The 27,543-nt window shown below is 55.8% G+C and overlaps 3 protein-coding genes across 3 annotated transcripts in view; 1 reads left to right on the forward strand and 2 right to left on the reverse strand.

The window, feature by feature from the left end:
• Window positions 1-328: 328 nt before the first annotated feature.
• Window positions 329-4,486, reverse strand: LOC119106356 (60S ribosomal protein L14). Its single transcript, XM_037229982.1, has 3 exons — window positions 4,352-4,486; window positions 3,603-3,896; window positions 329-424 (listed from the first exon to the last, which is right to left on the reverse strand). Exons 1-3 carry the CDS (start codon window positions 4,469-4,471, stop codon window positions 350-352), a joined length of 489 nt encoding a protein of 162 aa, XP_037085877.1. The 5' UTR covers window positions 4,472-4,486; the 3' UTR covers window positions 329-349.
• Window positions 4,487-6,638: 2,152 nt separating this feature from the next.
• LOC119105476 (vacuolar protein sorting-associated protein 11 homolog) lies at window positions 6,639-20,079 on the forward strand. The gene is made up of 21 exons (XM_037228941.1): window positions 6,639-6,814; window positions 7,973-8,041; window positions 9,224-9,397; window positions 9,724-9,922; window positions 10,335-10,501; window positions 10,817-10,906; window positions 11,162-11,289; window positions 11,684-11,905; window positions 12,256-12,409; window positions 12,615-12,761; window positions 13,049-13,240; window positions 13,411-13,500; window positions 14,083-14,194; window positions 15,030-15,156; window positions 15,961-16,133; window positions 16,906-17,107; window positions 17,464-17,647; window positions 17,953-18,115; window positions 18,591-18,625; window positions 18,665-18,695; window positions 18,986-20,079. Exons 1-21 carry the CDS (start codon window positions 6,800-6,802, stop codon window positions 19,504-19,506), a joined length of 3,195 nt encoding a protein of 1,064 aa, XP_037084836.1. The 5' UTR covers window positions 6,639-6,799; the 3' UTR covers window positions 19,507-20,079.
• Window positions 20,080-23,459: 3,380 nt separating this feature from the next.
• LOC119105477 (uncharacterized) overlaps window positions 23,460-27,543 on the reverse strand; it is a 71,125-nt gene continuing 67,041 nt past the window's right edge. The window contains exons 15-18 of the mRNA XM_037228942.1: window positions 27,164-27,322; window positions 25,926-26,072; window positions 24,744-24,953; window positions 23,460-24,338 (exon numbers count right to left, since the gene is read on the reverse strand). Of these exons, the coding sequence (XP_037084837.1) occupies window positions 24,043-24,338; window positions 24,744-24,953; window positions 25,926-26,072; window positions 27,164-27,322 (812 nt within the window). The 3' untranslated portion in view covers window positions 23,460-24,042. The remainder of the gene's footprint in view (window positions 24,339-24,743; window positions 24,954-25,925; window positions 26,073-27,163; window positions 27,323-27,543) is intronic.

Raw genomic sequence — 27,543 nt, forward strand, 5'->3', positions numbered from 1 at the left:
CCGACCCGCCTCATCTGGTACATATTGCGTGCTTGTCTGCCCCCGCACGTCGTACACGTCGGTCACCCCCCCCCCCCCCCCCCTTATTGCCACAGGAACGTTATCAGCACTGCTTTACGTGCATAAACCTAACGCAAGCAGCCGGGACCATCTCATCTGCTGGATGTCGACTGACGGCTGACTGGCCGAACTGGGACACGCCGTTCCGTTCCATGTCGCAGGCGTCCAGCCCCGCGGCCGACCGAACAGCGCCCCCCGTGAACCGTGACGGCCGCGCCATCTGCACTCTGCTCCAGTCACACGCGGTCATGAGCAGGAAAACAACCGAAACTGTTCACCATTGTATTGATTACTTCGCCACTGGCTTTTTGGCAGCCTTCTTGCCGCCCTTCTTGCCAGTCTTAGCGGCTTTGCTCTTCTTGATCTGCAAAACAGACAGGCGCAAACATCAGCCACGGAACGCCTAACACTCGCGCATTTACAGCACAAATCGCATCCGTCACAGGAAACCAACACCAGAATTTTACCACGAGGCGCAAGCTTTAACTGATGGTGTCGAAGGACGCACACCCATCCCAAAATGTATTTACAACTTGCTAGAAGAACGCCTGGCCCACACACCAGGCAGTAGTTTATACCGCTGCCAGCGGGATGCGGTTGGGTTAAAGGGAATGCCCCACATCTGAATACTGAAGCGAGCATCACATGTAATACAATGGCTCGCATCACCATTGGTAAGTTTTTTAATGGAAAAGGCTACTAAGGCGACACAGTTCGTCTGTTGATTAACTATGCTCCTTAATACATCACTGATTTACGTCATGGCTACCTAGCGCAACAATGATTGGGAACCAATTGACGGGCACTTTACCTGGAAAACGTGCTCACCAAAGTCAAATATGAACAACTCGACAATTATCTCCGTTTTGGCCTTGACGGCCGCATGGCCAATGTAATGACAGGATTTGCATGCCATTATTGTAACGTCATGGATGCCTGGGTGACTTTAAAGTAGCCTGCCCGAAACAGTCTGCACATCTTGGCGGACGTATAGCTCAGAAACCAGAATGGTTTAGGCCCTATGAAGGGCAGGGCTGTGAACTGCGCAGAATGATCTTCACGATGACTTTCAGTTCAACCCCCCTTACAAGTGTGTGTGTGTGTGGGGGGGGGGGGGTGAAATGATTGAAATGATTGAAAATTACGCAGTGAATCTTCAATGGTCACTGCGCGACGAACGACTAATATGTGTTTTCAGGTCGGGTACCTTCATTGCAATGATACAGCCGCAGAACCAGCTTCCTTACCATGGAGTGTGCCAAACGACTGTCAGGCTTAAACGAGCACTATTTCCTGAGGTTCCCATTGCTTAGCTACCGGTCGCTCTACGGGATGTCCCGACATTGATGAGCGGTTGGTGCCAGCCATCATTTCCCCTCTCCCGAAGCTGGGTGAGTGGATTTTACCCCCCTCGGCCCCAGGGCATCCCGCGATCACGTGACCATGGCGGCCAGCAGCCGGTGGAAGATGCCATTCCTTTCCAGATAGCCAACGCGTCGAGTCCGCAATCGCTAATGTTGAAAGAGCACAAGCTATCGATCCGCTACCGCGCGGTTGAGATGGCCAAGTGCGGCACGCCCCAGGTTCAGGTTGCCTGGGACTTTGGCGTCAGCGTAGCGACGATTAGGCGCTGGCTGGACCGCGACCGCTCAGGAGAGACGCCCGAAAATCGCGCAGATCGTGGGCGGAAGTCGGCCTTGAGCCGAGTGGCGAAACCGTCATTGTAAAGTCGGCCTTTAAGCGCCACTGGACGAGAAACCTGGCAAGAAAACCGACGGCGAAACAACCAGCCTCCCAGTCGGCCGTTCACCGGTATCTGAAAACCAGCCTGCAGCTGAAGCCGCTCAAGCCCAGGTTGCAGCCAAGGCTTACCGTGGACCACAAGCGAAGGCGGCTGAAATTCACCAAGGCCCGCAAAAACTGATCCGTTCGGGACCGGAGACGCGTCCTGTTTTGTGACGAGTCTCCCTTAGAGCTCTTCCAAGCACATAACCGCTGAACGACGGGTCTGGGCCAACAACAGCTCGGAGGTGCCGAGCGCGAGACAATGAAGCAGGCGCTTAAGATTCTCGTCTGGAGCATGAGCTACAGAGGCCTCTCTGAGCTGCACCATGTCCCGCGCGGGCAGACCGTCATCGCCGACTACTACGTCAGAGAGGTGCTGGAGAAGACTGCAGCCCCAGCGATGCAGCGGAGGAAGGAGAATGGCCCGCCCACCAAGGCCAAACTACTGTCAGACATGTCCAGGGCGATGTTTCAGCAGGACGGCGCTCCAGCTCATCCCGCCAGGAATACCCAGGACTGGCGCCGCGCCAAGTTCCCGGGCTTCTGGGGGAAGGGTACGTGGCCAGGCAACAGCCCCGACAGGTAGCCGATCGAGAATCTTTGGGCGATCATCAAGGAGGAGCTCAGAAAGATGTCACGGCCAGTTCAGAGAAGACTGCTCCAAAACGTGCAAGCGGCGTGGCGGTGGATCAAGGCAGACTCTCGACACCTTGGTGTGCAGCATGCCGTTGCGCATGCCGCAGCGTCTGCGACTGCGTGGGGGTTACGTTGGAAACATTATGAACAGGTCTCAATTATTTTCTCTGTTAGTGAGGACGATACAACCGCGCATCAATTTCGGGACACCCTGTACAAGCAACCAAACTGATGACGGGAGAGGTACAATTCTAAAACCCGCCAGTTCCAGAATCAGGAACTTTCGCTGGTCCGGAATTTACTGTCGGGCTGCAACGTTTATGAAGCGGCAGTCAGGTGAGTCGATAAACAGCCCAGCAGACACACCCGCGTGCTTCACATTTTTCCAGTCGGGGGGAAGGTGGGGGGGGGGGGGGGGGGGGAAAGGAGGTGGGATTGACCAAAGTTTAACGCCCGTTCAAGGTAATCCATTTGGGGACGAGGTTCATTACGTAGATATCAAACCGTTAAATCACAAAACTTTAGGAGGGTTTAAAACAAATGCGAACCTCTCGATCAACCTTCCAGTGCCTTTTCACCTTTAACCCCTTCCAATGGTGGAAATGGTCTAATCTATTGCCTGCGGCCAAATCGCCGCATTTCAGTTCGTATGCTTAACTCCTAGGGTATGTGCGTATTGTGGAGTGATACTGTTGTCATGAAAAGTTCACACGCACTTATCCCAACACTTTTTGCACAGCACTCCCATCATGGGTACCCCAGCACAATGGCACCATTCCGGATAAGGCTGGTTAAAAATATGGCAAAATGAGAACCAGTTACCGGAACCTTTGAGGACTGCTTGAAGCTGCCCCGACACACGACGGAACACCTCGGCTCCACCCCTCCAGTGCTGTGCACAGCAAGCTTGACCGCACATACAGTGCAGCTCTGTATCCAGCACACCCGCGCCGCCGTCTGCCCGGCAATGCGTCTGATCGCGCCGCATCCCTCAGCGCACCGCCGACTGGTGACTTGGGCTTTAAGACGCCCGCCAGCTGCCCTGGTCACACGGCGCCCATGCGCATCACCGGCCGCGGCGCTCCCCGGGCCCAGCCCCGCGCCCGCCAGCTGGTGCTCACCTCCGTCTTCAGCTTGGAGCAGGCGTCGCGGATGATGGCCGTGCGGGCCTTGCGCAGCTTCCACAGCTTGAAGCGCTCAAAGTCAGTGAGGCTCTGGGAACGCTGTTTGGCGCGCAGGTTGCGGCACCAACGGCTGTCCTCCCACGTCTCGCTGACGTGACGGCCCACCCACTGCTCGCGCACCATCGGCGTGCTAGCCGTGTGCGGGATGCGGATGCGCAACGTGGTGATGTGCACGTTCTTGAGGTTCACCACCTGTCGGCGCACACCCGTGCATGGTCCGTCCACCAGCACCTGCAGGGGGAGGGGGGGGGGGGGGCATCAGTGCAGGCCCCCACACACGCACACACACACACCAACTGGCCAATAAACTGGAATGGGTACATGCCCTCATATCATTACACATGAGCTCTTAATGCTCTCATACTTTTACAGATTAGCACTTCCATCTGTTATGGATGACCATTCCCAGAGCAGAAGGGCAGTACACAAAAATGAGTCCCACCCCACCCTGTGGGGGCAAGCTCCAGTTGTGACACCATATGTAGAATCAAAACATACACATCCCAAACACCAATGAAATGTGTGCAGCACCAATTGATGTATGCCTGGACACTATCAAATTGTACACTCAACCAATCTGAAACTATATTATATCAACACAAAGTTGCACATGACCTGCTCCACCCTTGAGGGTCTTTGCTCAATGCAACAATCTTAACTACCACGCAATGCCAATAACCACTTACCCTATTCTGGTCAATAATATTGACAACTGCACATATCTTGCCCTGCAAAGGGCCAGAGGCCATGTAGACCACGCGGCCAACTTGTATAAATTTGGTGAACCCCTGAAATACAGATGTCATCTTATCACAAAAAATTCAGGACAGCATGCTAAAGCCATGAACAGTCAGGAAATCATGACCCACACTTGTTGGACAGTATGAGTGGCAACAGCCTACCATGCATGATCTATGGCAGCAATCATGATCTCTCAGCAATTATGATCCTCCTGCAGCTGCTCATAGATGCTTTACAGACATGGGCTGCAAATATGTTTGAGTTTTTAGGAAAACTTATACTTTACATACAGCGCAAACCTGAGGCTCAAAAGCAAAATGCATCAAGGCAAACATGAGAACACAGATAGCAGGGTATGCTCCCTGTATGGCACATAATTCATGTGACACACATTCCAGTGTATAGTTATCTGGTGGCTGACATAACTGAATTAATTCACAATATACTTATTTCTTGTCTTAATCACTTCACTCTTTCCAATTGCCCTTGATAGATATTGCTCCTAGATTGTTCATGCTGAAGATCATGCAACACCAGAGGGCAGCACAAACTGCAAGCATTGCAGCTTGTTAATCTTTCATTAACAAAGTCTGCCATACATGGAAATGATGAAGAACCAGATGACAGGGATTTAGGCTCACATTGCTGCTTAGCATGGGTTTTAAGTCACAGAAATTCATCAACTGAAAATGTCCTGACTAAATATTAATGAAATGATATAGCATCTTCAACAGCATCCTCAGGATCTCAGTCTTCTACATCATACACAAAACTTTCTACACACATAGTTATCCGGGACAGCACACATCAAGCAGTTGTCATGATGCACAGAAGGAATAGGGTGCAACAAGGAATGAATAACAGCAATGTCAAAATATCTTTCCAGGCAGCATAAATAAAAATCAGCACATTTGAGGCCAGACAATTGCAGTCAGCAAAACAACCAACTGCACAAAATGCCTACACCAAATCAGCATCCATAACATCACCCTCACGTACTCCAAGCTTTTATTAAAACACAATGCTTAATACTGAAATTGTATCTTTTAGCATATCACACACTTCAACACCAGCCATATGATGTCATCATGAAGCACAATGGCAGTGCACATATAGGGTATTCTATTCTGTGTCCCCTGGATTTGGGCTGCCATGAGATTGTTGTGCTTGAAGTTAGCTAAGCTGAGAGCTGTATTCAAGGGTGCAGCAGGGTTGTAGTTCAACAAATTAACTGCATTGGTCAGGAGGGCTGGACAACACATTGCATTAAAAGTGGCATCATGCAGGCAAGATGATAAGCTTTCAACGCAGCCGCCTGCAGCATCCCACATCCAGAAACAGGTGGGTACATGGTACTGTCACTGGTTGTAAACATGGTCACCCTATGTGGATGCCCTGATGCATTTTTCCACTTCATCGTATAATATTTTTCAAAGGGAATAAAATGATACAAACTGCTTTAAAAATAAAATGGCACTGTATATATTCCGATCACCTAACAAACATCATGCTTCATTGCAAAAATCCCAGCCCATGTGCTAAAACTCGTGAACGACGTACTCTGAACACAAAGCACTGGAATTTAAGGTATGTAAGCGCTGAAGCTGTCGGCGCGATGTTACTGCTCATCCCGAAATGTCAGTCATTAACGTGTTTTTTGAGGAAAGATGGGCTGTTGACGCCCACGAAAGGGGAAACAAGAGCCAGCCAGAGCAAAACCACAAGCTTAATCCCGGTAACTCGAAATATTCAATATGCCTCCCCTCAAAACAAGCACTTGCAGCCGACAGAAACGTCAACAAATTGAACAATTCTATCCCGGCTCCGCCAGCATCCTCACCATGGCCACTGTAGGGAAGAAAGGATGGTCCGGACAGCAGTGCCATTTCTCAAAAGATAATGTGATTTCGCTGGAAGTTTTGTCCCAACATCCCGTTGCAGGCGGTGTGTAGCTATTAATTCACTTCCAGTAAATATTACAGCTGCCCATTCAGCAAATTATTGAAACAATCATGGTTTTTATCGTTATTTACAACACTGGTACTCTCATTGCGTTCGTTTGAAATCGAGAAACCGCAATAAATTATGCCACAATTTTATTATTTGGCAGCAAAGTTCTAGCTTTTTAGGCATATGGTGGCTATTGCCGGAGCGTAAGCGGCGCTAGTGTTTCAAAAGTGTTGTTATTGTTTTTCAGTTTCGTTTGCCACTTTATGAGCCGCCTTACTACAAGAGGAGCCCTATGTGCATGCTGGGCGTTGCTGTGACGGTTCTCGCTGGGGAATGGAGGTAGCTTCCCCATTCCTCAAGCGATAGTTAAAGTGGTGTTTTCTTGTTCCTAAAAAAGATTGCGTCATACTTTGTAGTGGTACCTGTGGAAAGCTTGTTCGAGGATGGCACTGTTGCAGGTTTGTTATTAATTTTTTCATCTTTGTGTTGGTCACACTTTTGAAAGATAGCTTCAGGGTTTGAAGCGACAAACGATAGTTTGTTATTGTGTTAAAGCATGGTGCCAAAAAGCATCGATTTGGGTTTCAGGATTGTGGATCAACCTGAAATCTAGGGAACATGCTCACCCAAGACTAGTTCATTTTAGTGAATAAGCATGGAATATATCATTTGGGGAATTAAGTGATTTTTCTTCAATGTTTGGTCACCATCCTGCCTTTTGATCTGGTAGTTATGCTCATGAGTGACAGACTTCAAAGCAGACATGCTACAATAAAGATGCACTCCATAACAGTGTTGTGACAGGAAAATGTCAGCTCATGAGCACCATAAATCCAAGCGATCATCATAGCATCATCAGAAGCAGGCATCATAAATTGCAGCACATAAAGTCTGAGGGGTTATGATGCTAAGGTAATTTCAAGCTCAAATGATATTAAAACATGTCACTCAAAGTAATTTGAAAGTTCCATGCAGTTTTGCCTGACCTGAGTTAGCACAAGAGTGCACAAAGTTCAGCACACTGATCTTGGGTGGAAACCCAGCATAGTGGATACATTTTTGCATCCTTTCAGAAGTGTAGGAACTCTTCAGGAAGAAGGAGGGCTTAATATACAAAATGCATTGATATTACTCCTCTCCATAGTGTTCAGATTATGCTGTACATATACACTGGAGTTTATTATTTTATTTTCACAGCTTAATGTGGAAATATTATGAAAACTGGGCATATGGCTGTCATGGCATGCAATTCTTATGTCTGGCTCAACACACAAGCACTTCCCAAGAAAAAAATTGCCTCGCATCATTGATACTTGTTTATTGTTCATGTTAGTTGATTGTGATTGTGTTGCACATATATGAAAGAGAAATTTCAGGTACAGATCAGATGCAGATGTATAGAGCTAATTTCTGGTTACAGAAATGTCATTAAGGTTTCAAAAGTTTTCTAGGTAATTGCATATGATTAGCGGTCTTGTAATCGTGCCGATTTGTACAAATTTGTACCATTTCCTAGATTTCTTTTGTTTCCATGGGTGAGTTTCACTTATATATGGTGTTAATATACTGTACAGAGTATATGCAGACCACAATGTTAACTGACACTGTCTTTCTAGTGGAGAAAGTTCAACTTCTTTGAAGTAACAAAAGAAGTTGACAATGGGGCAGTTGCGGAGGCATTACAGGTAAGGCAGCTGCTTCATACCCGCTTGCTCAAGGAACAGTAGCGTTAAAACAGCTACATTTGCTGGTTCAAACTTGTAGCTTGCTCACCAAAAACAGCAGCTGTAAGGTCATCATCCATATCAAATATTAAGGCTGCTGTGACCAATGCCATGGGATATTAATAATGTGGTCTTTGGCAACAGTAGTGTGCTTTGGCTGTAACTGTTTGATAAATTGCATAATTCTACAGTAGTCCTAAGAAGTGCTGGTTTCTTTGTTGGTAGCCCTGGATTACAGGATATCTAACATTTTGGCAAGTTGGGTTTAAATGAGTTTAAAATGCATGTACCATTTGGAAGCATTTATAGCCCATCTGTCATCCAGTGGTGCAATAGCTGAGGTCCCAAGAAAGTCTGTCACAAGATCAAAATTTTTGTTGTCTCTGACCAAATATGACTCCTGCTGAGTAGGCAGTCACCTTTTGCAGTCTGTAAAGTATTTTGGATCTCCTTCCTTTAAACAAAAGTGCACTCACAGTGCAGGAGGAACAGGTCATTGATCAGTGCATGGATCATGGAGGAAGTAAGATGAGTTGCAGATGTGACAGTCTAAGAAAAACTTCAAAACCATGTTTGATTGAGAGGTGCATGGAAGTTTCATGTGAGGACATTATTGAAAACCCCACCAAGTTTTTCATCACTGAGTGAGGGTAATGGTTGTGGCCTTCAAAAGTTACCAGAAATTTTGGAAGTATGCTTTGGTTCAGGCAGCTGCAGGCAGTTCTTGAATATCATGAGCTGTGTTTTGCCTACATTTAATTGAGGCATGTTGGTGCAGAAACACATCAAAAGAGGCTGGGATGCATTCTGTTTGACTGACAATGCTCATGGATTTTTCACAGCTAATTAAGTCTGGTGTCATCTGTACAGTGGATGTTCACTCCACTGAAGTTCCCTCTGTGAAAAGACTCAGATCATATGCAAATAAGCTACAAGCAGCTGTTCCCATTGCAGATCCCTGGAAATCTCCCATATTGTTGGGCAGTATTTAAAATATTTTAGCAAGACTGTTATTCTAGCAATACCTATACTGCCCATAGTTGCAAGTCAACATAACTAGTGACATGCTATCCCACTCTGGCCTGCTGCATCACCTGTGCAGTCAGCAAGGCTACTTAACTCTTCCCACCTTTCTCCCCTCAGTCCGGTCAGGTGACCTGTACTGCCAGCGGTCGGGGGTACCTGGTGCTGGGTGACAGCCGTGGCCTGGCACACTTCATCAACCGCCAGCTGGAGGTGGTCTCACACCGCGTGTTTGATGCGGCTGTGTCGCAGCTCGTACAGCTGCGCTTCTGTCCCGTTCTGGCCGCTGCCGGAGTAAGTATGCGCAAGGATGGGCTGCATCTGCTCCCATGATGACAGGCAGATGCTTGGTGCTCCAGTAGAAGATATAATTGTCTTCATGTGTGACAGACCAGAGGCACTTATTTCCCTTCCAGCATCTGGAGGTTACATTGTTGGACCAGTAATCTGAAATCATGTGTCTGGTGATTGCAGGTTGAACTGTGACTGGTTGAGAGAGGGCGATCAGTTTCTTCCCAAACAACAGAAATTATCTGAGTAATGTTGACCTCTGATACGCCATCAAAATGTTAAATGTATCAGTTAGATAGATGGCTTTCAAACAACAGATCACTTTCCAGGAGGATGAACTGGGAGTGTCATCGATCAAAATACTGGGCCTGGAACAGTTGGATGGTGGCGGCGCCCCTCGGCTGTTGCGACAACTAAAACTGCCTCCTGCGGCTGACGGCGGGACCTCAGTCACTTGCCTCAATGTTCATGAAAATCTCCTGTTCATGTCCGCCGGTTTCACGGACGGTCGTGTCATCCTGTGGCGCGGTAAGCCGTCATCCTTTGGCAATCATCTTTACTTTGCATTAAATGTAGCGGGGCTAGCAAGGAGGAAACGTTGAACGCAGTTCAAAGAGAGCCCTAGGTACCCTTTTAACGCCCATTCTTGTCAAGCGCTCGGAACTCTGGACTTGCTTGTTGAGCCGATAAGCTGCGCTGTATGTGGTCAAATGTGCACAGGCTGGCAGAGTGGAGCCTAGATGTCCCCGAGCACCGTAACCGAAAAGGCTGGCCAAACAGGTGCTCTTTACGGACCTCCAGATGATCTAGACAGAGAACCTTCCACCCGATAGCTCTTGGCTAGACTTGTCTCGACCTTGATTAGTCTCTAGTGGCGCCGCGTGGCCGCACCCCCGGGTCTTGCACCGGGTCGGCGTAGAGTGACGCTGCCCTCCGGCAGGTGACGTGACGCGCGAGCGGTCCGGTAAGCACCAGGTGCTGCACGCGGGCGCGGCGCCCGTCACCGGACTGGGCTTCCGCACCTCCGGCAAGACCAGCCACCTATTTGTGGCCAGCACGCAGGAGGTCTGCTGCTACAACATCACTTTCAAGGACAAGGAAAACCAGGTGTGAGGCCCGACGGCCCCCAACCTCCCCATTGTCGTGTTGCTGCCACTGATCCTGGTCTGTTCTGCCGTCCGGGCTTTTTCAAATATGATCGGGGGTGCATCTTGCACTCGACGTAGGCAAGTTGGACGTATTTCCGAAATGTGGACTTCTCAACTGTATCTAAATACGCGGTCTCTCAACTGGTCCATCGCCGACCTGTTCGCTGTACGGAAGCAGAGCTTGGAGGACCAGCGTCCACGGCTCGGGTCACTCCGTGCCCGCCGGACGCGGCGGCCGGGGAGCTGACCTTGACCGCGCGCCTGTGGCCGTCAGATCCAGCTGGACCAGGCGGGCTGCTCCCCGCGCTGCGCCGTCATGTCCGAGGGACTGGCGGAGCCGCAGTTCACCATCGGCAGGCCGGACGTGCGTACAGTCGGGCGGCGGCGCGCCCTGAGGAGTGCTGTGTCGGCTGGAAACGGCCAGGCGACGCTCGGATGATCGCGCCGCTCGGCCGCTCCGTAACGGCCCGCTGGATGGCCAGTCGCGTATTGGTCGGCAGCTTACAGATGCCATGGCTGTGGAGAAGTCATTGTCGATCGGTTTTGCTGATGGACTTGGTGATTATAGCGCCAGGGTTGGTACACGGCTGTGACACTCGCTGCGCCTCCCCGGTTCCAGGCTATCTACTGCTACAGCGCGAACGAGCGCGGCGCCTGTTTCGTGTTCGAGGGCGATAAGCGGCTGCTGCACTGGTTTAAAGGCTACCTGGCCGTGCTGACAGTGGAGCCGGCCCGCGGCGGCGGCTCGTGAGTACCGGAGGAGTCTGAGGGGGCCGGCTGGAGTGCAGTCCGATAGCTGCAAGGCGGTACTTTTAGAGGGGGTCGCAGCACGACGCCGTGTTTCCGTATGCATGCTATCATTTATCGTGGTGTTGATTTGCTCCGAGTGCAGCGTGATTTAGACTGTGAGTGTATTAGTCGGAGATGCACGGCTACAAATTATTGAGACTTGGGCTCGGAGCATCTAAACGTACAGAACAAGGCCAGCTTTCAGCTCCAGGTTGACTGAGATCGTCTTCAGAACCCTGGGTCCATGGACCGCGTTCGCCTCGGATGCTCAGTGATCCACCTGCCAAAGCCGCGCAGTACTGTGCTCGTATCATCAACGCACCTCCATCAAGACACTCTCCTCCGATGGCAGCGAACCGGCCGCGCCCGACAAGCACGTGCTGACCATCTACGACGTGAGCAATAAGTACGTGGCGCTGAGCGTGGCACTGCGTGACGTGACGCACGTGGTGAGCGACTGGGGCCAGCTGTACGTGGTGACGGCCGACCGGCGCCTGCTTCGCCTCACCGAGCGGGACACGCAGGCCAAGCTCAAGGTGCTCTTCAAAAAGAACCTCTACGACATGGCCATACGGTGAGCCCCGCGGTGTTGTGTGCCGGTCCAGTTTCAACGCCCATGCGCCACAGCTTGTGGTAGTTGTCGTGGCTACTTGGGTTGTCGGTCATGCTTGTGCAGCTGGCCTTTATGGCGCCTGTTTGTCGGGTGTGAGCGGTGGATGGCTGGGTTCGTAAGCTGTGAAATTTGTTAGACGCGTGTCACGCGCCCCCTTGGCGGTGTGGCGTGTTTGATGACTCTGTGGTGTTCGCCCCGCCCGCTGTGCGGGCGCAGCAGCCCCTGAGCCGATCTGGCGGCAGTTATGAGGGGCTCGTCCCCGTCCGTGCCGCGCTGGTGTAACCCTCCCTGCGGCGTCGCCCTGCTGCCAGCCTGGCGCAGTCTCAGCAGTACGACGCCGACGGTCTGGTGGACATCTTCCGGGAGTACGGCGACCACCTGCACGCCAAGGGCGACTTCAACGGCGCTATCCAGCAGTACATCAAGACCATCGGCAAGCTGGAGCCCTCCTACGTCATCAGAAAGGTGCCGGCCGCCGTGTCCCCCGTCGTGACATGACACGTCATGTCTGACGTCATCGCGCGCTGTTTTTTATCCGACTGAACCTGCGTGCGCATGGCATCCACGCTTTGCGCCGAGTCACGCCCGTCAAACTGTTTAGACGCGAATGGTGTCGGCCGGTTCTGACTGCGTCGGTGCGCTGACTAACGCTCACGTCTGCCTGTTGCAGTACCTGGACACCCAGCGCATCAACGACCTGGCGCTGTACCTGCAGGCACTGCACGCAGCTGGACGGGCCACCGAGGACCACACCACCCTGCTGATCAACTGTTACACCAAACTGCGCGACACCATACAGCTGGACATGTTCATACAGGTTCTGACCCCCTCCCTCGCCCCCTGCTGTCAGCCGCTACACCAAGCTGCGCAACACCATACAGCTGGACATGGGCATACAGGTTCTGACTCGTCCCTTCCCCCTCTGCTGCCAAATTGCTACAACAAACTGCGCACTACCACGAAGGGCCTGTTCACACCCCTGCGTGCGCGGCCTCTCGTCGGTGCAGTCGCGTTGACCCGATCGGCCGTGCCCGCACCGCGTGCGTCGCCGCACTGACCGGCGCAGCAGCCACCTCACGCCGGCGGCGTCGTGTCGGTCGGCAGGGCGAGGACGGCGCGGTGGGGTACGACGTTGACACAGCAGTGCGCGTGTGCCGGAGCTCCGGCTACTACGAGCAGGCGCTGACGATGGCCCGGCGCCACCAGCAGACGGACCGGGTCATCGCCATCCTCACCGAGGATCTGGCTGACCCGGGCCGCGCGCTGCAGTACGTCGCACAGCTGCCGCATCAGCAGGTGATTACGTGAGCCCCCATTGGGGCTGGTGGTGGGAGAAGGAGACGGGTGTTGGAGACGAATGCGGGATGGATGTGGCTGGGAGGTAGGAGCTGTTTAACTGGTTCACGCCGCAGTGCGACCTGTGATCGGACCCGTCTCCTGACATGTCTCCTGATGTCTGTTGTCAGTGCGAGGCGGCCATCCTGCGACACGGCGCCGCTCTGCTGAAGGAGCGGCCGCAAGAGACGGTCGAGCTGCTGAAGAAGCTCTGCTGTGCCGTGAGTGGCGCGCGTGTGGCTCGTGGCTCTGACCCCAGGAGGAAGGGGGGGGGGACACCGATGTCCTCGTGTGAAGCGAGCCGCGCGAACGCGCTCCGGGCGTCGGTGCCGAGAGGACTCTGTACCGCCCCGTCCCCCAGTCAAGCGCTCGCAGTCCCCCGTCTCCTGTGAGCGCCAGCGGAGCGGCGGCTGTTGTGTGGCGCCCGGTAGTCAGACGTAAGCCGTGGCTAGTTCGGCCGGCTGTCCTCTGCACGCAGTGAGCGTCGAATGGCCGCCACGGTAGCATGCGGTTCGCGCCCGAGGATCCGGTTGCCGGTTAAGCTGCCAGGCCCGGCTACTGCCCTTGCTTGGGCCGGTAATCGGGGCATGTTTTGTGTTCTTACGTGCGTCGTGATAATGCACCGGGGCCGTGCTGAAGTGGCGAAGATCGTGAAATGGCTGCGTGGCGCCGCCGGGCTTCACCACCGTCACTGCCGATGCGCTGTTACCGGTAGCGAATTGTACGGGGGCAGCGATGAGTCCCGACATGTGAGCCACGGACAGTGCGCGTGCGCGCCGGCACAGCCCGGTGTTGGGCCGCAGGAGCCGCAGTTGGAGGCGGAGGCGGAGCTGGCGGTGCCCATTGAACGGTACCTGGACCTGTTCGTGGCGCAGCCAGACGCCCAGGGCCGGCTTCCTCCAGCACCTGATGGAGGTCAGCGGCTCACCTGGGCGGGCGCTGGAGCAGGCTGAGGAGAGCGGGGGTGGACGGAGGAGGGGCGGGAGGGACGGGAGAGGGCGGCAGGGACGGAAGGGGCGGAACAGATGAACAGACGGCGGAGGACGGGAGGGACAGAGGTGGGCGGGATGGATGGAGAAGGGCGGGAGGGACAGGGGAGGGCGGGAGAGACGGACTAGGGCGGGAGGGACGGAAGAGGACGGGAGGGACAGAGGAGTGCGGGGTGGAGGGAGAAGGGCGGGAGGGACAGAATAGGACAGGAGGGACAGGGGAGGGCGGGAGAGACGGACTAGGACGGGAGGGACGGAAGAGGACGGAACGGACGGAGGAGGACGAGGCCGACAGAGGAGGGCGGGAGGGATAGAGGAGGGCGGGACCGACGGAGGAGGGCGGGAGGGACGGAAAAGGGCGGGACGGACGGAGGAGGACGGGACCGATGGAGGAGGACGAGAGGGACAGGGCAGGGCGAGATCGATGGAGGTGCGTGATGCGCTTTTGAACGGAGCATGTGCCAGACCGCTGCTGGACCGTGTGGAATACTGTCCTCAGGTATGGTCGGTGTCATGTTGTCCGTCACCCTGTGCTCCGTCGTCTTCTGCAGCTATGGTCTTGAGCTGCGTGTTTTGAAGGCTGTTTCCTGGGCGTGCGTGAATGTGAGAGCCGCCTCGATCGGCCACCCCGCAACCGCCCTGTAACCCAGCTGTTCACCTGCGTGCTTTCCAGGTGCGGCCGGACGCGCTGGACTCGGACGCGCTATTGGCGCTGCTGGAGCTGTACCTGGCCGACGGCAGCGCCGCGGGCGACGGTGCAGTGCAGCGGACTGAGAGCGCTCTCCGCCTGCTGGACAGCCCGCGACTGGACCTGCCGCTGGCGCTGCACCTCTGCCACTCGCGCGGCTTCCAGCAGGGCACGGCCAAGCTGTACGAGCGTGCCGGCATGTGAGTGGCGACCGGCGGAGCGGCCTCAGGGAGCCGGCAAGCGTGCCCGCCGACGCCGCAGAAACTGCATTCCGACGACCCGCAACGATAATAATAATACTAGTAATAGTAATAATAATAATAATAGCAACAACAACAACAACAGCAACAACAATAATAATAATGATAATAATAATAATAATGATAATCATCATCATCATCATCGTATAATTATGCTATTTATTTATTTCTACTGTTATGGTGACGATTATTATCATTACTAGTGTCCGTACTGTGCGGAGGAAGTGGGAGATACGCATTTGGACGTCGGGAAATGTTACTGTTGAAGCTGCGTCCTGTGACGCCCTCCGGTCCTCTACAAAGCATGTCAAAGATATTTCCCGTAGTTCTGACAACTTTGCTTTATTCAGGTTTCCTGACTTACATTCATTAAAGATGATTTGAGTTAATCTGTCTAGAAGTATGTACAAGTATGTATGTTACTGTATTGGGCCGCATGCAATTGTGCTGGGTTTGTTTTGTGTTTCCAGTATAAGGACATGCGGCTCAGTAAGCGGCTGTTTCGGAGATTGGCTTTTACGATAGGTTCAGATTATTTACGTTTTTTGTCGCATTGGATCGATGGTAGGATTAATGTTTTTTATAGTCGTGAGCTCCGTTATTTCTCATAAAGGACATGACAGATAGCTGTTCCTGGTACTCGTGTCCGTCAACATATGGGTAATGTTTGCTCGGCCATGCTCCTGGCCAGCGCTGACCTGACCTCAGCTGACCTGACCTGACCGGCCGGGGTGCCGTCTGCAGGCACTCACAGATCCTGCAAACACAGCTAGAGGCGGGAGACTACGAGCCGGCGCTGGAGACGTGTCGCCGGTACGGCCAGACACTGCCGCACCTTTGGCTGGAGGCGCTGCGGGCGCTCACCAAGCAGCTGGAGGCGCCGGCCGGCGTCATCGTCACCGTGCTCGACACGATCGGTGGGTGGTACCCCCCTGAGGACGCGGGGACGGACCGTGCTCGGCACGATCGGTGGGTGGTGCCCCTCTGAGGACGCGAGGACGGACCGTGCTCGGCACGATCGGTGGGTGGTGCCCCTCTGAGGACGCGAGGACGGACCGTGCTCGGCACGATCGGCGGGTGGTGCCCCTCTGAGGACGCGAGGACGGACCGTGCTCGGCACGATCGGTGGGTGGTGCCCCTCTGAGGACGCGAGGACGGACCGTGCTCGGCACGATCGGTGGGTGGTGGCCCGCTGAGGACGCGAGGACGGACCATGCTCGACACGATCGGTGGATGGCGCCCCGCTAAGGATGCGAGGACGGACCGTGCTCGACACGGAGCGGGGGATGAGTGGCCGGTGGTCTGGACAGCGATCCGAGCTGGATGGGCTGGCCAGTCATGCAGGCGAACAGGCCGGCGCGCCCCAAAGCCCATGCATGTGGAGAGGTGCGAAAATGTTTCAAACACACGAAGCCGCCGCACGCGACAGTCACTGAGTCGTGAGCTCCCCCATTGGGTGGCGTTTTTCCACTTCTGGGGAACTCCCTGTTGCGAAATATCGAGATGGTCTTTGTAATAGTGAGGCTGCGATCATGTTCACATGGCGATCCGCACGTATTGCCGGCATCACTACAGTCGCTGCCGTGATGCTGAAAATGCTGCGAATGATAATGTAACATTGCGAGGGCATCGCATCGCTCGCCGCCAAGGGCACAATGCCAACGCACGCCTGATGCGCCTGCCGTGCAGAGAAGGGCAAGCTTGCGCCGAGTATGGAGGTGCTGGAGATGCTGGTGGAGTCTCCGACGCTGGAGCTGGGCACCATCCGCGACTACATGAGCCGCACGCTGTCCGCTGACCAGGCCGACATCGACGCCGACGCGCAGACGGCCGACAAGTACGCGGCCGAGGCCAGCCGCATCAGAGAGCAGATACACCGCGAGGAGAACAGGTGAGCCGGTGCGGATCTGGGGCGCGGCCGGGGCTGGTCCGCCGTGGAGAGGACAGGGCGGGTGGGGCAGATCTGGGGCGCGGCCGGGGCTGGTCCGCCGTGGAGAGGACAGGGCGGGTGGGGCAGATCTGGGGCGCGGCCGGGGCTGGTCCGCCATGGAGAGGACGGGGCAGGCGGAGCAGAGCTTACATGAGCAGGACGGTTGAGCTGGGCAGAGCCGACCGCCGATATCCTGGGGGAGCCTGATGTCTTGCCGATTGTGCCTCTACCTCCAAGAACTCGTTCTGTCGGAGTGGAGTGTCCTGCAGTGTGCCACGTAAGCCGCACGTTGGCTGACGGCCGGGCCCGTCCGGCAGCGCCATGGTGTTCCAGCGGACCAGCTGCGCCGCCTGCAACCAGCAGCTGGAGCTGCCGTCGGTGCACTTCTTCTGCCCGCACTCGTACCACCAGCACTGCTTCCAGAGCTACGCCGACCGCGACGACGACTGTCCGCTCTGCCTGCCCGAGCACAGCCAGCTGCTGAGCGATCTCCGCAGTCAGGTGGGGCCCGCCAGGCGGGGAGGTCCGTGCTGGGGGCGGCGAGCTGGAGGTCAGGTCAGCCCCTGGGGAGGGGGGAGGTACCGATCGCGTCGGGTGGAGACAGGACCATGTGGGGTGATAGTGCAGGAGGTGCCCGTGCTGAAGGTAGAGCTAGGACGCGGGAGAGTGAACCCGACACCTTGTCTTAAACGAGACAGTAACCAACTTGTGTCATCACCGTGTGTTGCCAGCAGTGTGCTCGCATAACCGTTGTGTGTCGCCGACGCGCCGCACGCTCTGACGGCCCCGCTGCCTCCCCTCGCCAGTCGGGCGCCGAGGAGACGGAGGCGCAGTTCTTCCAGCAGCTGGAGACGGCCGACGACATGTTCAGCGTTGTGGCCGACTATTTCGGCAAGGGCACCTTCTCACGGCCGAGGCCGGAGGAGGCGGCGGCCGAGTCCGGCGCGCCAGAGCTGACGCCCGCCCCGAGTAAGTGGGAGCGGTATCGCGTGTGGAAAGCCCGCCCAGAGCGTCGCAGGCGCCCTCTGGCGAGCGTGCGGCGCTACGGCCTCCAGGAAAGGGGCGCTCCAGATAACCAGGGGCCATATGTCGTGCGCTCTGTCTTGAGAATTGAGATGTGTGGTGTGCTCTTCACTTTCGCGCGCTCTCGCGTGGTGTGTCGTGCCTCAGCTGGGGCCGGCCCATGCGGCGGCTGGGCTGCATCTGGCCTATCAAACTAACCCAGCGGGTGTCCAGCCTAACCTGTTTGACCGGGATCGCGGAAGTGCCCATTGCCTCTATGATGGGGGACCGTTTATGTCACCTGCGTCGGGCGTGTCCAGCGTGACCGTGACCCGGGTCGTGCCCTGTGCCGGCGGACGCGACGCGTGGCCTCTCGCGTGACCAGGCCGGCCCATGTCCTCGGCACTGCGGCTGTGACCTGACCGTCGCCGTGTCCCCGCAGACGGCATGAGCGCCTACCTGGCGGCGGGCGCGGCCGCCGAGCCGGTGGGCGCCGCCGCCGAGGCCCGACTGCGCCTCGCCGACCGCACCGGACCCGGCCTGCCAGGTCAGTCAGCCCCTGGGGGAGGGAGGAGGGAGGCGGACAGGTGACCTGATGCGCCCTGTCAGACTCCCGACGAGACACGGGAGGCCAGTGCTATGTCGTAAGCTGTGTTCTTTTGGCCGGTAGTGCCCGGCTGATGGTTCGCCTAAGGAACCATTAACAGGAGTATTGTGATAAGGAATCTTCCCGAAGCAAACTGAGTGTCCTCCGGGTGGGCAGAGTCTGGTGCTGTGGCGCGCGCTGCCGGGCGTCCGTCCGTGGCCCCGGTTTCACCGAGGTCTGCCGTTTTCCAGCTGCGGACTCGGAGGCACGGGTCCGGGCGGCGGAGCAGCGCTCGCAGCCCACGCAGTCGGTGGCTGAAGGCCGTCTGAGGGCGGCCCAAGCCAGTCAGGTGGCGCCCACTGTGGCCGAGGGACGACTCCGAGCGGCCCAAGTCAGCCAGGTGGCGCCCAGCGTCGCGGAGGGACGCCTCCGGGCGGCCCAAGCCAGCCAGGTGGTCCCCAGTGTCGCGGAGGGCCGGTTAAGGGCGGCAGAGGTCCGCCAGCCGCCGCTGAGCCGACCGACAAGCGAGGGACGGCAGAGGCTGCAGGAGGCGGCGCGGACGGCGGACGCCAAAACCAGAGCTTCCGACCGGCGTCCAGAGATGGCGCAGACGGTCAGCCGGGCGGCTGCGCCCAACCCTTTTGAAGAGGGTCCGAATCCATTTGACGAGGACGCGACGAATCCATTCCTGGACGATGAAGCTGACGCCAGCAATCCGTTCGCCGGGGATGCAGACGAATACGACAAGAGCCTGAATCCGTTCGAAGAATAACTTCAGTGTGTATGGTAACAATTGGTTATGCTGAACATGCCGCGGTATCTGCATCATTGTGCTTAGCTACCATGCGGTTATCACGTGGCTGTTGTGTTGGCACTGCGTTGCACTACTTTCCGGTATTTTACTAGGAACCGAATCAATACCGTCGGCTAATGGCTTCAGTCAGCCACCTTCCTTTTGGCTGAGAGGGTGCAGGATGGGGAGGGGGTCGGAGCGTGCGCGCGAAAGCCTGTCTTCGTTGCTGTCCTGGAATACCGCACCGGTCACGGGGGCAGCGGCGCGTGTCTGGGACGGGGTCGCTCCGGGTCCGGCCACTCATCACCCGTCGGGAGGCGCTGCCAGGGAGCGGAGGTCGTGTCGAGCGGGACGGTCGCCCTCAGCGGGCCCAGCGACGCGGCCGTGCCGGCTGATGGTCGTTAGTCTGGGGCGCATCGCTCTCCGTCAGTCCTTGGCGTTCAGAACGTGGAGAGAGCGATTTTGTTATTCTATGTATCATGCCGAGTAACGTGTTTGCTTTCTGTGTATTCACTCGTCATATGTTGGGAAATATGCTTGTTTGTAATGCGAAATACCACAAATATACGAATCGATACCAAGATTATTAAAGAAGTAGGCTATCATACTGCGGCGGACTTGCTGCCAAGCCATGAGCCAAGCCTGCCGTGTTTGACCTGCTCAGGGTTGAGATGGCCCAATATGGTAAGTGGACGGAGCGTCATGAGGATAGCTGTCGGTCCCGTCCAGACACGCCGACAGCTAAGGCGTAGTCCCCGTCTCCTCGAACATTATCAGCTGTGTCCTCTGGCCAGTGGAAGTGTTTTGCATTAGCAACTACAAAACTGACCCGCTGGAGGCGGCCGAGGACACAATGCACGCGCCCAGACGGGTGTCCGCTGACTGCACTGGAAACTGGACCTGCGGAGCGTGGGTTGGACCCCGACACTTGCCTCCGGACACCCGGCGTCTGGGGGGCCGGCGTGCGCCGTACCGGATGGCGGGGGGGGGGGGGGGGCGACGAGAGTGTGCACCGGCCTGTCACCAGCGGCCCCGGGCGGCCAGATGTGTCTTCGCGCTGGGCGTATGGTGTCGGTGCCAGGGAGGTGCGGCGGTGGGTCACGCGAGGGTCGGGTGGCCGGAGCGCCGCCACCTCCTCACGATCGGCGGACGCCCAGCTAGCAAGGGACCCTCGCTCACTCGATTTGCCCTCTTCTACGAGTGCGGGGGAGGCGTGCAAAGTGCCACGAATTTAGACGTGTCCGTGAGGAATGTCGCTACAGATGGACTGTGAAGCGTGGTTGCGTAACTTTCACTGAAACATGACTGCAAATGAGTGGGGTGACACCTCCAGTGGTGAAAGCTGCTTCAGGTACGTGTCTTATGTTTGTCACAAAAATGATATTGACGGTCCCTTTCTAGGTCTTATGACCATCTAGAGGGCTACTAGGCCACATGAGGAAGTGTGTCCCTAAATGCACAAAACGTTATAAGCAACAACCACCACTCGAATGGTTCCGTTGTTGTATCCATCAACCTCGTCTTCTAGACTCTTGCGTGCCTCATACAATTTTCAATACTCCAAGGTAAACTGAATGCATGGTATGACAAACGGGACATACACCTCGCCCCGCGGTGGTAATTTTAATCGCCCGGTAGTCGACGTTAACAATTGGGAGGCTCGTTGCATGCCACTGGCGCAGCCAGCCTGTGTTCAGGATTTTCCCTCGGCTCTGTTTACAAAATATCGAACGGCCTCACAAGTGAAAGGGGCCGGTAACGTACTTTTGTAGCGGCGGCCCTGTAAAGAGTGGTGGCGTGTGCCACTCGCCCACACCGGTGATGGGTCGAGCACAGCCAGGGTACGCCAGATAGCTGGAAGCGGCCAGCCATCGAGGCCATAGGGTTACATAACTGGCTCACAGACCAGGCCGAGCTTTGACCAAGACCGGCGGCTGCTGGCACTGACGGTTAACGTTCGGGGTTCCCCTGGTGCTTTGGTGACGTCTCTCTCCTGTCGGTGCCGGCGCTGCCATGGCGGCGGCCGGCCGACGCACGGCCTCTCTCCTCCCGCTGCCTGCGTGGGAAGGACAGGAGAGGCTCTGTCTCGCTGTCTCCTGCCGGTGCCGGCGCTGCCGTGGCGGTGGCCAGCCGACGCACGCCCTGTCTCCTGTCGGTGTTGGCGCTGCCATGGCGGCGGCCGGCCGACGCACGGCCTCTCTCCTCCCGCCGCCTGCGTGGGAAGGACAGGAGAGGCTCTGTCTCGCTGTCTCCTGCCGGTGCCGGCGCTGCCGTGGCGGCGGTCAGCCGACACACGCCCTGTCTCCTGCCGGTGCCGGCGCTGCCGTGGCGGCGGTCGGCCGACGGCCGTCCCGCAGGTGGGCTGTTTACCACCGGGAGCTGTCCGAACCGGACTGGCTAGGTGACTGCCTGGGCGATGGACTGGAGATAGTGTCCGCGTGCGGGTCGTATCCCCCTGTGATTCGACCCGGTGCGTCGGACGGTTTGAGGAGGACCTGATAAACTGCGAGGGCCTGACATCAAGAGAGGAGCGGTTCCGTGCTGTACCACCAGCGGCCTGACCAAGCCGCGGCGAGCGCCACCTGAGCGGGGTTGAAGCGCTGCCACCTCGCCGCCGTCCCGTCGGCGGACAGGACGGGCGGTGGACCGCTGACGCGAACAAGGCGGCTTTTGCGGCGGCACAGACGTCCAACTAGACACTGCTTTCATTAATGTCAGTCGAGAACAACCTTAGTCTGTTTGCATGGTGTCATGCAAGTTAGTTCCGTCACGCAGTGCCCGTTGGCTGATGTTTTAGCCCTGATGCACGACAGGCCCTGCGCCAGCGGAAGCTGAAGATGAGCGGATGTCTCCAGCTCCTTGCCTCCCGACCGAATGGAGCTATAGAAAAAAATGAAGGCCGGCGAATGGTCGGTGCTATTCTATAAAACAATATTTCGAGTTTGTCTCTAACCTGCTCACAGGCAAACCTCAAAGCCAGCTTTTTCATACACTTAAATGGTAAATGTCAAGTGGTTAGACGGTAAACTCTGGGAAATCTGCGCGGGGCTCAAACCGTCTACCTTAATTCTATATCATATTTGTTTTAGAAATATGCACAACAGAACTAATATTATTCTTTAAAATATGACTTCTGGCACGATGAATTTTCTTGCCAGCGTGCGTTGTCAGTAGCATGTAGTGTCCACACGTGGTTTTGAAGCCGCCTTTGTTTGTAATTTCTGGTATATTATATGGCCTAATACCAAATGTTGTCACAGTTGGAGGTACCCGCCCCACAGCCCCGTGTGATCTTTAGTGGCAGTTATTTCCCATGGTTTACTTATTTGTTTTACGCCTTTGCATACGCAGTTGTTTGCGCTGGCCAGCGGTTTGAAACAAAGCGAAAATATCGTCAATAACCTCATTTCGCATCGTCATCATGGCACCAAGTCATTGACCTGACAAGACATAAACCTTAAAGTTCCAGGGTTTGTCAGGAACGATATTCGTGGGGCGACGCGAATTGAACAAGGACGACAAGGTTCATTCTGCAGCTATGCCGAAAAGTGCCTTGGGACGGATGCGTGCTCTGACATCGCGAGTGTCTGAATGCTCCTATCTGGATATACACCTTTATGAGCTGAGCTTTGCATTGACTCCTTTCAGATGCCTCTGACCTAAGTCATTGCCTCCAAAAGCTCACTGCGTTAGTCTGCGTTGCACATTTTTTGCGTAACAAGTCGGAAATTCTTGCAACATTTTAATATTCGCTGGGAGGTGCCATGTGTGCAATTCTTGGGCATTCGTGACGTAAATAAATGCTTAGTTTCAAAATGCAGGAGTCGCATGGTTCCTCCGCGTCATTAGTATCGAATAACCTAAAGTTTATCGCACGTATATGTTGGATTTTTCTCTGCGGTATATGCAATAGACGGAAGTAACAAACATACCACTGTATGTTAATTTATTTATAAAGCGATATGTACGTTACACGTAACAACGAGTGAACAAATACTTATTATCAATGGCGTGTAAAAGAAACACTTGGACCCCACAATCACTTAAGTTGCCCAACCGCAACACGCTTACACAGCGGGGCTCAACGCAATCGCTCATTTTATCCCAACATAGGTACTAAGAGTTACGTAACACATCGGGCCACGTAGCTTAACATGAACACTCACTGCGATCTGGGCTGTACTCAGTTCACAGGTTCCAAAGTGCCGTCAGCACACGGGCCTGGGTAACAGCTAAGTCCTGACGCATAACGTGCCTGCATCTCCCCACCTCTGCCCCGCCGCCGACGCGTCTTCTGGCGCCGTCCGGCTCCCGCCTCGCGCTACAGGCCACGCACCTTGCGCGAGAGGCACATCACCGACGCACACTGCAGTCAAGTCCCGGCAGCCGCACGGCCACGGCCAGACCTCCCGCGGGCCTCACTCCGCGCACGCGTTCGCTTGCCCGCTGCGGCCGCACTCGGTGGCAGGAGCCCCACCTCGGGCCGCGCCGGGGCTCGTCCCGCGCCGGGGCGCCTCAGATCTCGGGCCGCGCCGGCTCGAGCGACGTCACGCGCAGCGGCCCGTCCTCGCGGATGACGCCGTCGGGCGAGCCTTGCTCACCGGCGAACGACTCGACGTTCTCGAACCGGCTGCCGAGCCCGCCCGGCGCCGCGCCCGAGCCCTCCGGCTCGGCGGCGCCGGCCTGCGCCGCCCGCTGGCGCAGCTCGTCCGCGCTGATGAACGGGAACGACTCGAGGAAGAGTACGTTGCCAAGGTTGTAGACGTGCTCCTGCCGCGGCAGCAGGCGTGCGCCGTTGATGAAGGTCTCGCCTGGGGCAGTCGGAGCGTTAGCTCGGGCTTACCGTTGGCTACGGACTACCGCGACCGCAAAGCGTGATCGGCGCTTTCCAGCACGTCAAGCTAAGCTAGGAGTTTAAGGCATTAGTCATTTATAATTTGAATTGGTGTCTTAAGCAAATGCCTATGTATAACACCTTTCAACAAGACAACGAAGGAGGCATGTGACAAAGACTATCAGTAAGACATGGTGCTCTTTTCTACCTCGAAGCAATTTGCTCTGCTTCCCCAACCTAATCTTTACCAGCAAATTATAAGAAGATCCCCTAACCGCATCGCATGCATGCTAGCCGGAGCCGTCCAGCCAAGTCAGCCAACACGGCTGTGTGTGACGCACCAGGCGCCGAGCGGCCCGACCGCCCGGTGTCCGGCACTTACCGTCCTTGACCTGGACCTTCATCGTCTGCCCGCCGAGTGTCTGGGTGGTGAAGCCGTCGCGCAGGTCGTGCTGGTACAGCCGCTCGGGGACGAGGTGCGACAGCAGCAGCTGGTCGCGCAGTGCCGAATCGGCCAGCAGCGGGTCCCCGCCGGCCGCACCCAGCGCCGCCGCCACGGCGCTGTCGTCCAGCGCCAGGAACGTGTACTTGTCTGCGGCGCGCGGCAGGGACGGGAGTCAGCGGCACAGCGGCGCAGCGGCACAACGGCACAGCGGCGCAGCGGCACAGCGGCACAGCGGCGCAGCGGCACAGCGGCACAGCGGCACAGCGGACAGCGGCGCAGCGGCACAGCGGTCGTACGCAGCGAGTATTTGCTGCTGGGCGGTGACAGATACCGCCAAGTGAGGGGGTAGCAGGGCGCGCGATGCGGCTCTAGGGTCAGCGGTGACAAAGGACGCACAAAAACAAGCGATCAGGTGACGCCCTGACGTCAAGCGGCATCACTCCCTCAGGTGACCAGAAAAAGCAGCGTAGTATCGTGCGACTGATCCATGCATCTACACCACACAAATGCCAATACAATTTCATCAATGTGGTCGCCCCACCGCAAATAAAATCAGTTATCGATCCTGATTCAACCCGACCACCAAATCGGCCCACCGGCAGCCGGGCCTCGAATTGCCAGTCACGCAACGTCTACTGGCGCGTGTACACCGGGCGGGCCCGGTCAAGGCCAGGCTCTGGGAGATGCGAAAGGTCGTCGCGTCACGTCGGCGCCGGGACGGCAGGCGTCAAGCAGCCCCGGGGATTGGGGCTAAGCTGGAGGTCACGCGGCGGTCGGACGGGGCGGCAGACGGCGGGTCACGAACGCCGGACGAACTACTTTTGCCGGCCGAAAACACTGACCGGCGACACGGGTGATAACGGAAAAAACGGACCGGTTTGATCCACAGGTTTCCTTGCTGCTAAGAATGCGCACCCAACTCACCTTTCATGAATGTACACATGAGAAAATCATGCTAAACGTCCTTACACAGCCGTGTGTTAGTGCAGTAATGCTATACAACGTGGCGCCATTTACACCAATCATGTGTGCTTTCTGTCAAAGAAATAGATAAACATTTTTGGTGTGCCACAGCAAAAACCGGAGGTGTTCAACAGGCTAACACATCGGGGTGCTTACAGTCATTCGAGACGCTTGTTACAATGTCGTCGAAGCTCCGGTACAGGTAGTCAATGAACTTGTTGAAGGTGGCATCACTTCCTGAGTTTTCTCGGTGCGTCAGTTCTCCGATCAGATGCGCCAGAAAGAGTGCCTCTCCGGCCACTCCTGCGGAGAACAGTGAGTCAGAGCACTGCATATTCGGGAATGTCGTAAGCAGCGCGCCCGTATTCCAGCGGGAGAAGTCCTTAAGACGTCCTGTTGGGCTGGAACAGAGGACCAAAATCCAAACAACGCGTGTATCTTTCCGTAGATCACCACGCCCGAGGCCCACGCTATGTACGTAGCTCTATAGATCCCTCAAGTTTCAAGCACCTCTGTGATAAAACTTCACGTGCATCAGGCTCTGAAAAACGCTGAACCTTTCCCTCCCAGGGACTACGCAGCAGGAAGAGGGGGCGGAGGGTAGTTGCATCTCTATCCGCCGGCAAGGGAGAGGAAGAAGGGCATGTTTTTCCCCCGTTAATTTTGGGGAGGCTCCTTTTTCCAAAACCAAGGGCATTGCAGCTACGCGCAGATTACGAATATTCAGATAAAAGCGAACCTCTTAACTGAGCTAAGGAGTAATAAATCGGGCCCAGAACACGCTTTGCTGCATCAAGAGTTTTCCCAGGGGCCCCTTTGCTCGCTCGGGAGGCATCCGTTACGACCTAGGGGTCCCTGTTCTGAACTAGGCGCCACCCTCCATATGCAGGAGGCCCCTTTTATGCATCAGATAGCTGCAGGTCTGTATCAGGATGCCCCGTATTGGGATAACACGGCCCTTGGCTGGATTTTGGGCCCCTTCGCGAATCGGAAGCATACTGTTCTGGATAAGCGGGTACCTCCATGCATCAGGAGGCCCTTTCTGGGGCAGATGTGCCTGTTTTAGGGTAGCGAAACCCTATGCTGGCCAATAAGAGGATCCTCATTCTGAATTTTTAGTTGTCCATATTTGTTTTTGCCTGGATATGATACATGTACCAATCTGACAAGAAGGCACATGTCCTCGGCGCCCCTCCCCCTTGAATCCGACACTGCCCAGCAGCCAGCCCCCCTCCCCCTCCTCTGAAAAAGCCCCATTTTGTCCAGGAGGCCCCCTGGAAAATCCCGTCTGCTCCCAACTCCAAATCCGTGGAGCCACCCCTGTCCCTGCCCACCAAAGCACGTGCAAACGCACACGCACTCACGCACGCACGCACCACTGCCTTGCCACCTACCGGCCACCAGGGGCGCCGTCTCCTTGTCTCTGTGCTGCAGCCGCAGTTCGGCGACCACGTCATAGTCGACGAAGAGCAGCTCATCCAGGAAGAGGATGTTGCCGTGCGAGATGGGCGTGTCGCCCAGGAACAGCGGGTTGCCATTCACCAGGATGTTTTCTGCGGGCGATGTGGGGCGAGCCTGCAGTCAGCTGTCGTGTCGCTCTGAGACGGAATGATCAGCGGAACAGAACAAAGGCAGAAGTGCTAATTAGGGCAGTTTTCGCGGTAACAGGACAGGGTATATAACGCGCAAGACATCAGATCGAAGGGCACGGGAAAATCCCGAGAGGGCTTAATTACGGTTGGTATCCAAGACACATGGGAGTAAACGATGCGTT

The sequence above is a fragment of the Pollicipes pollicipes genome, unplaced genomic scaffold, assembly GCF_011947565.3.
Source record: "Pollicipes pollicipes isolate AB1234 unplaced genomic scaffold, Ppol_2.1 Scaffold_6138;HRSCAF=7277_pilon_pilon_pilon, whole genome shotgun sequence".
NCBI lineage: Eukaryota > Metazoa > Arthropoda > Thecostraca > Pollicipedomorpha > Pollicipedidae > Pollicipes > Pollicipes pollicipes.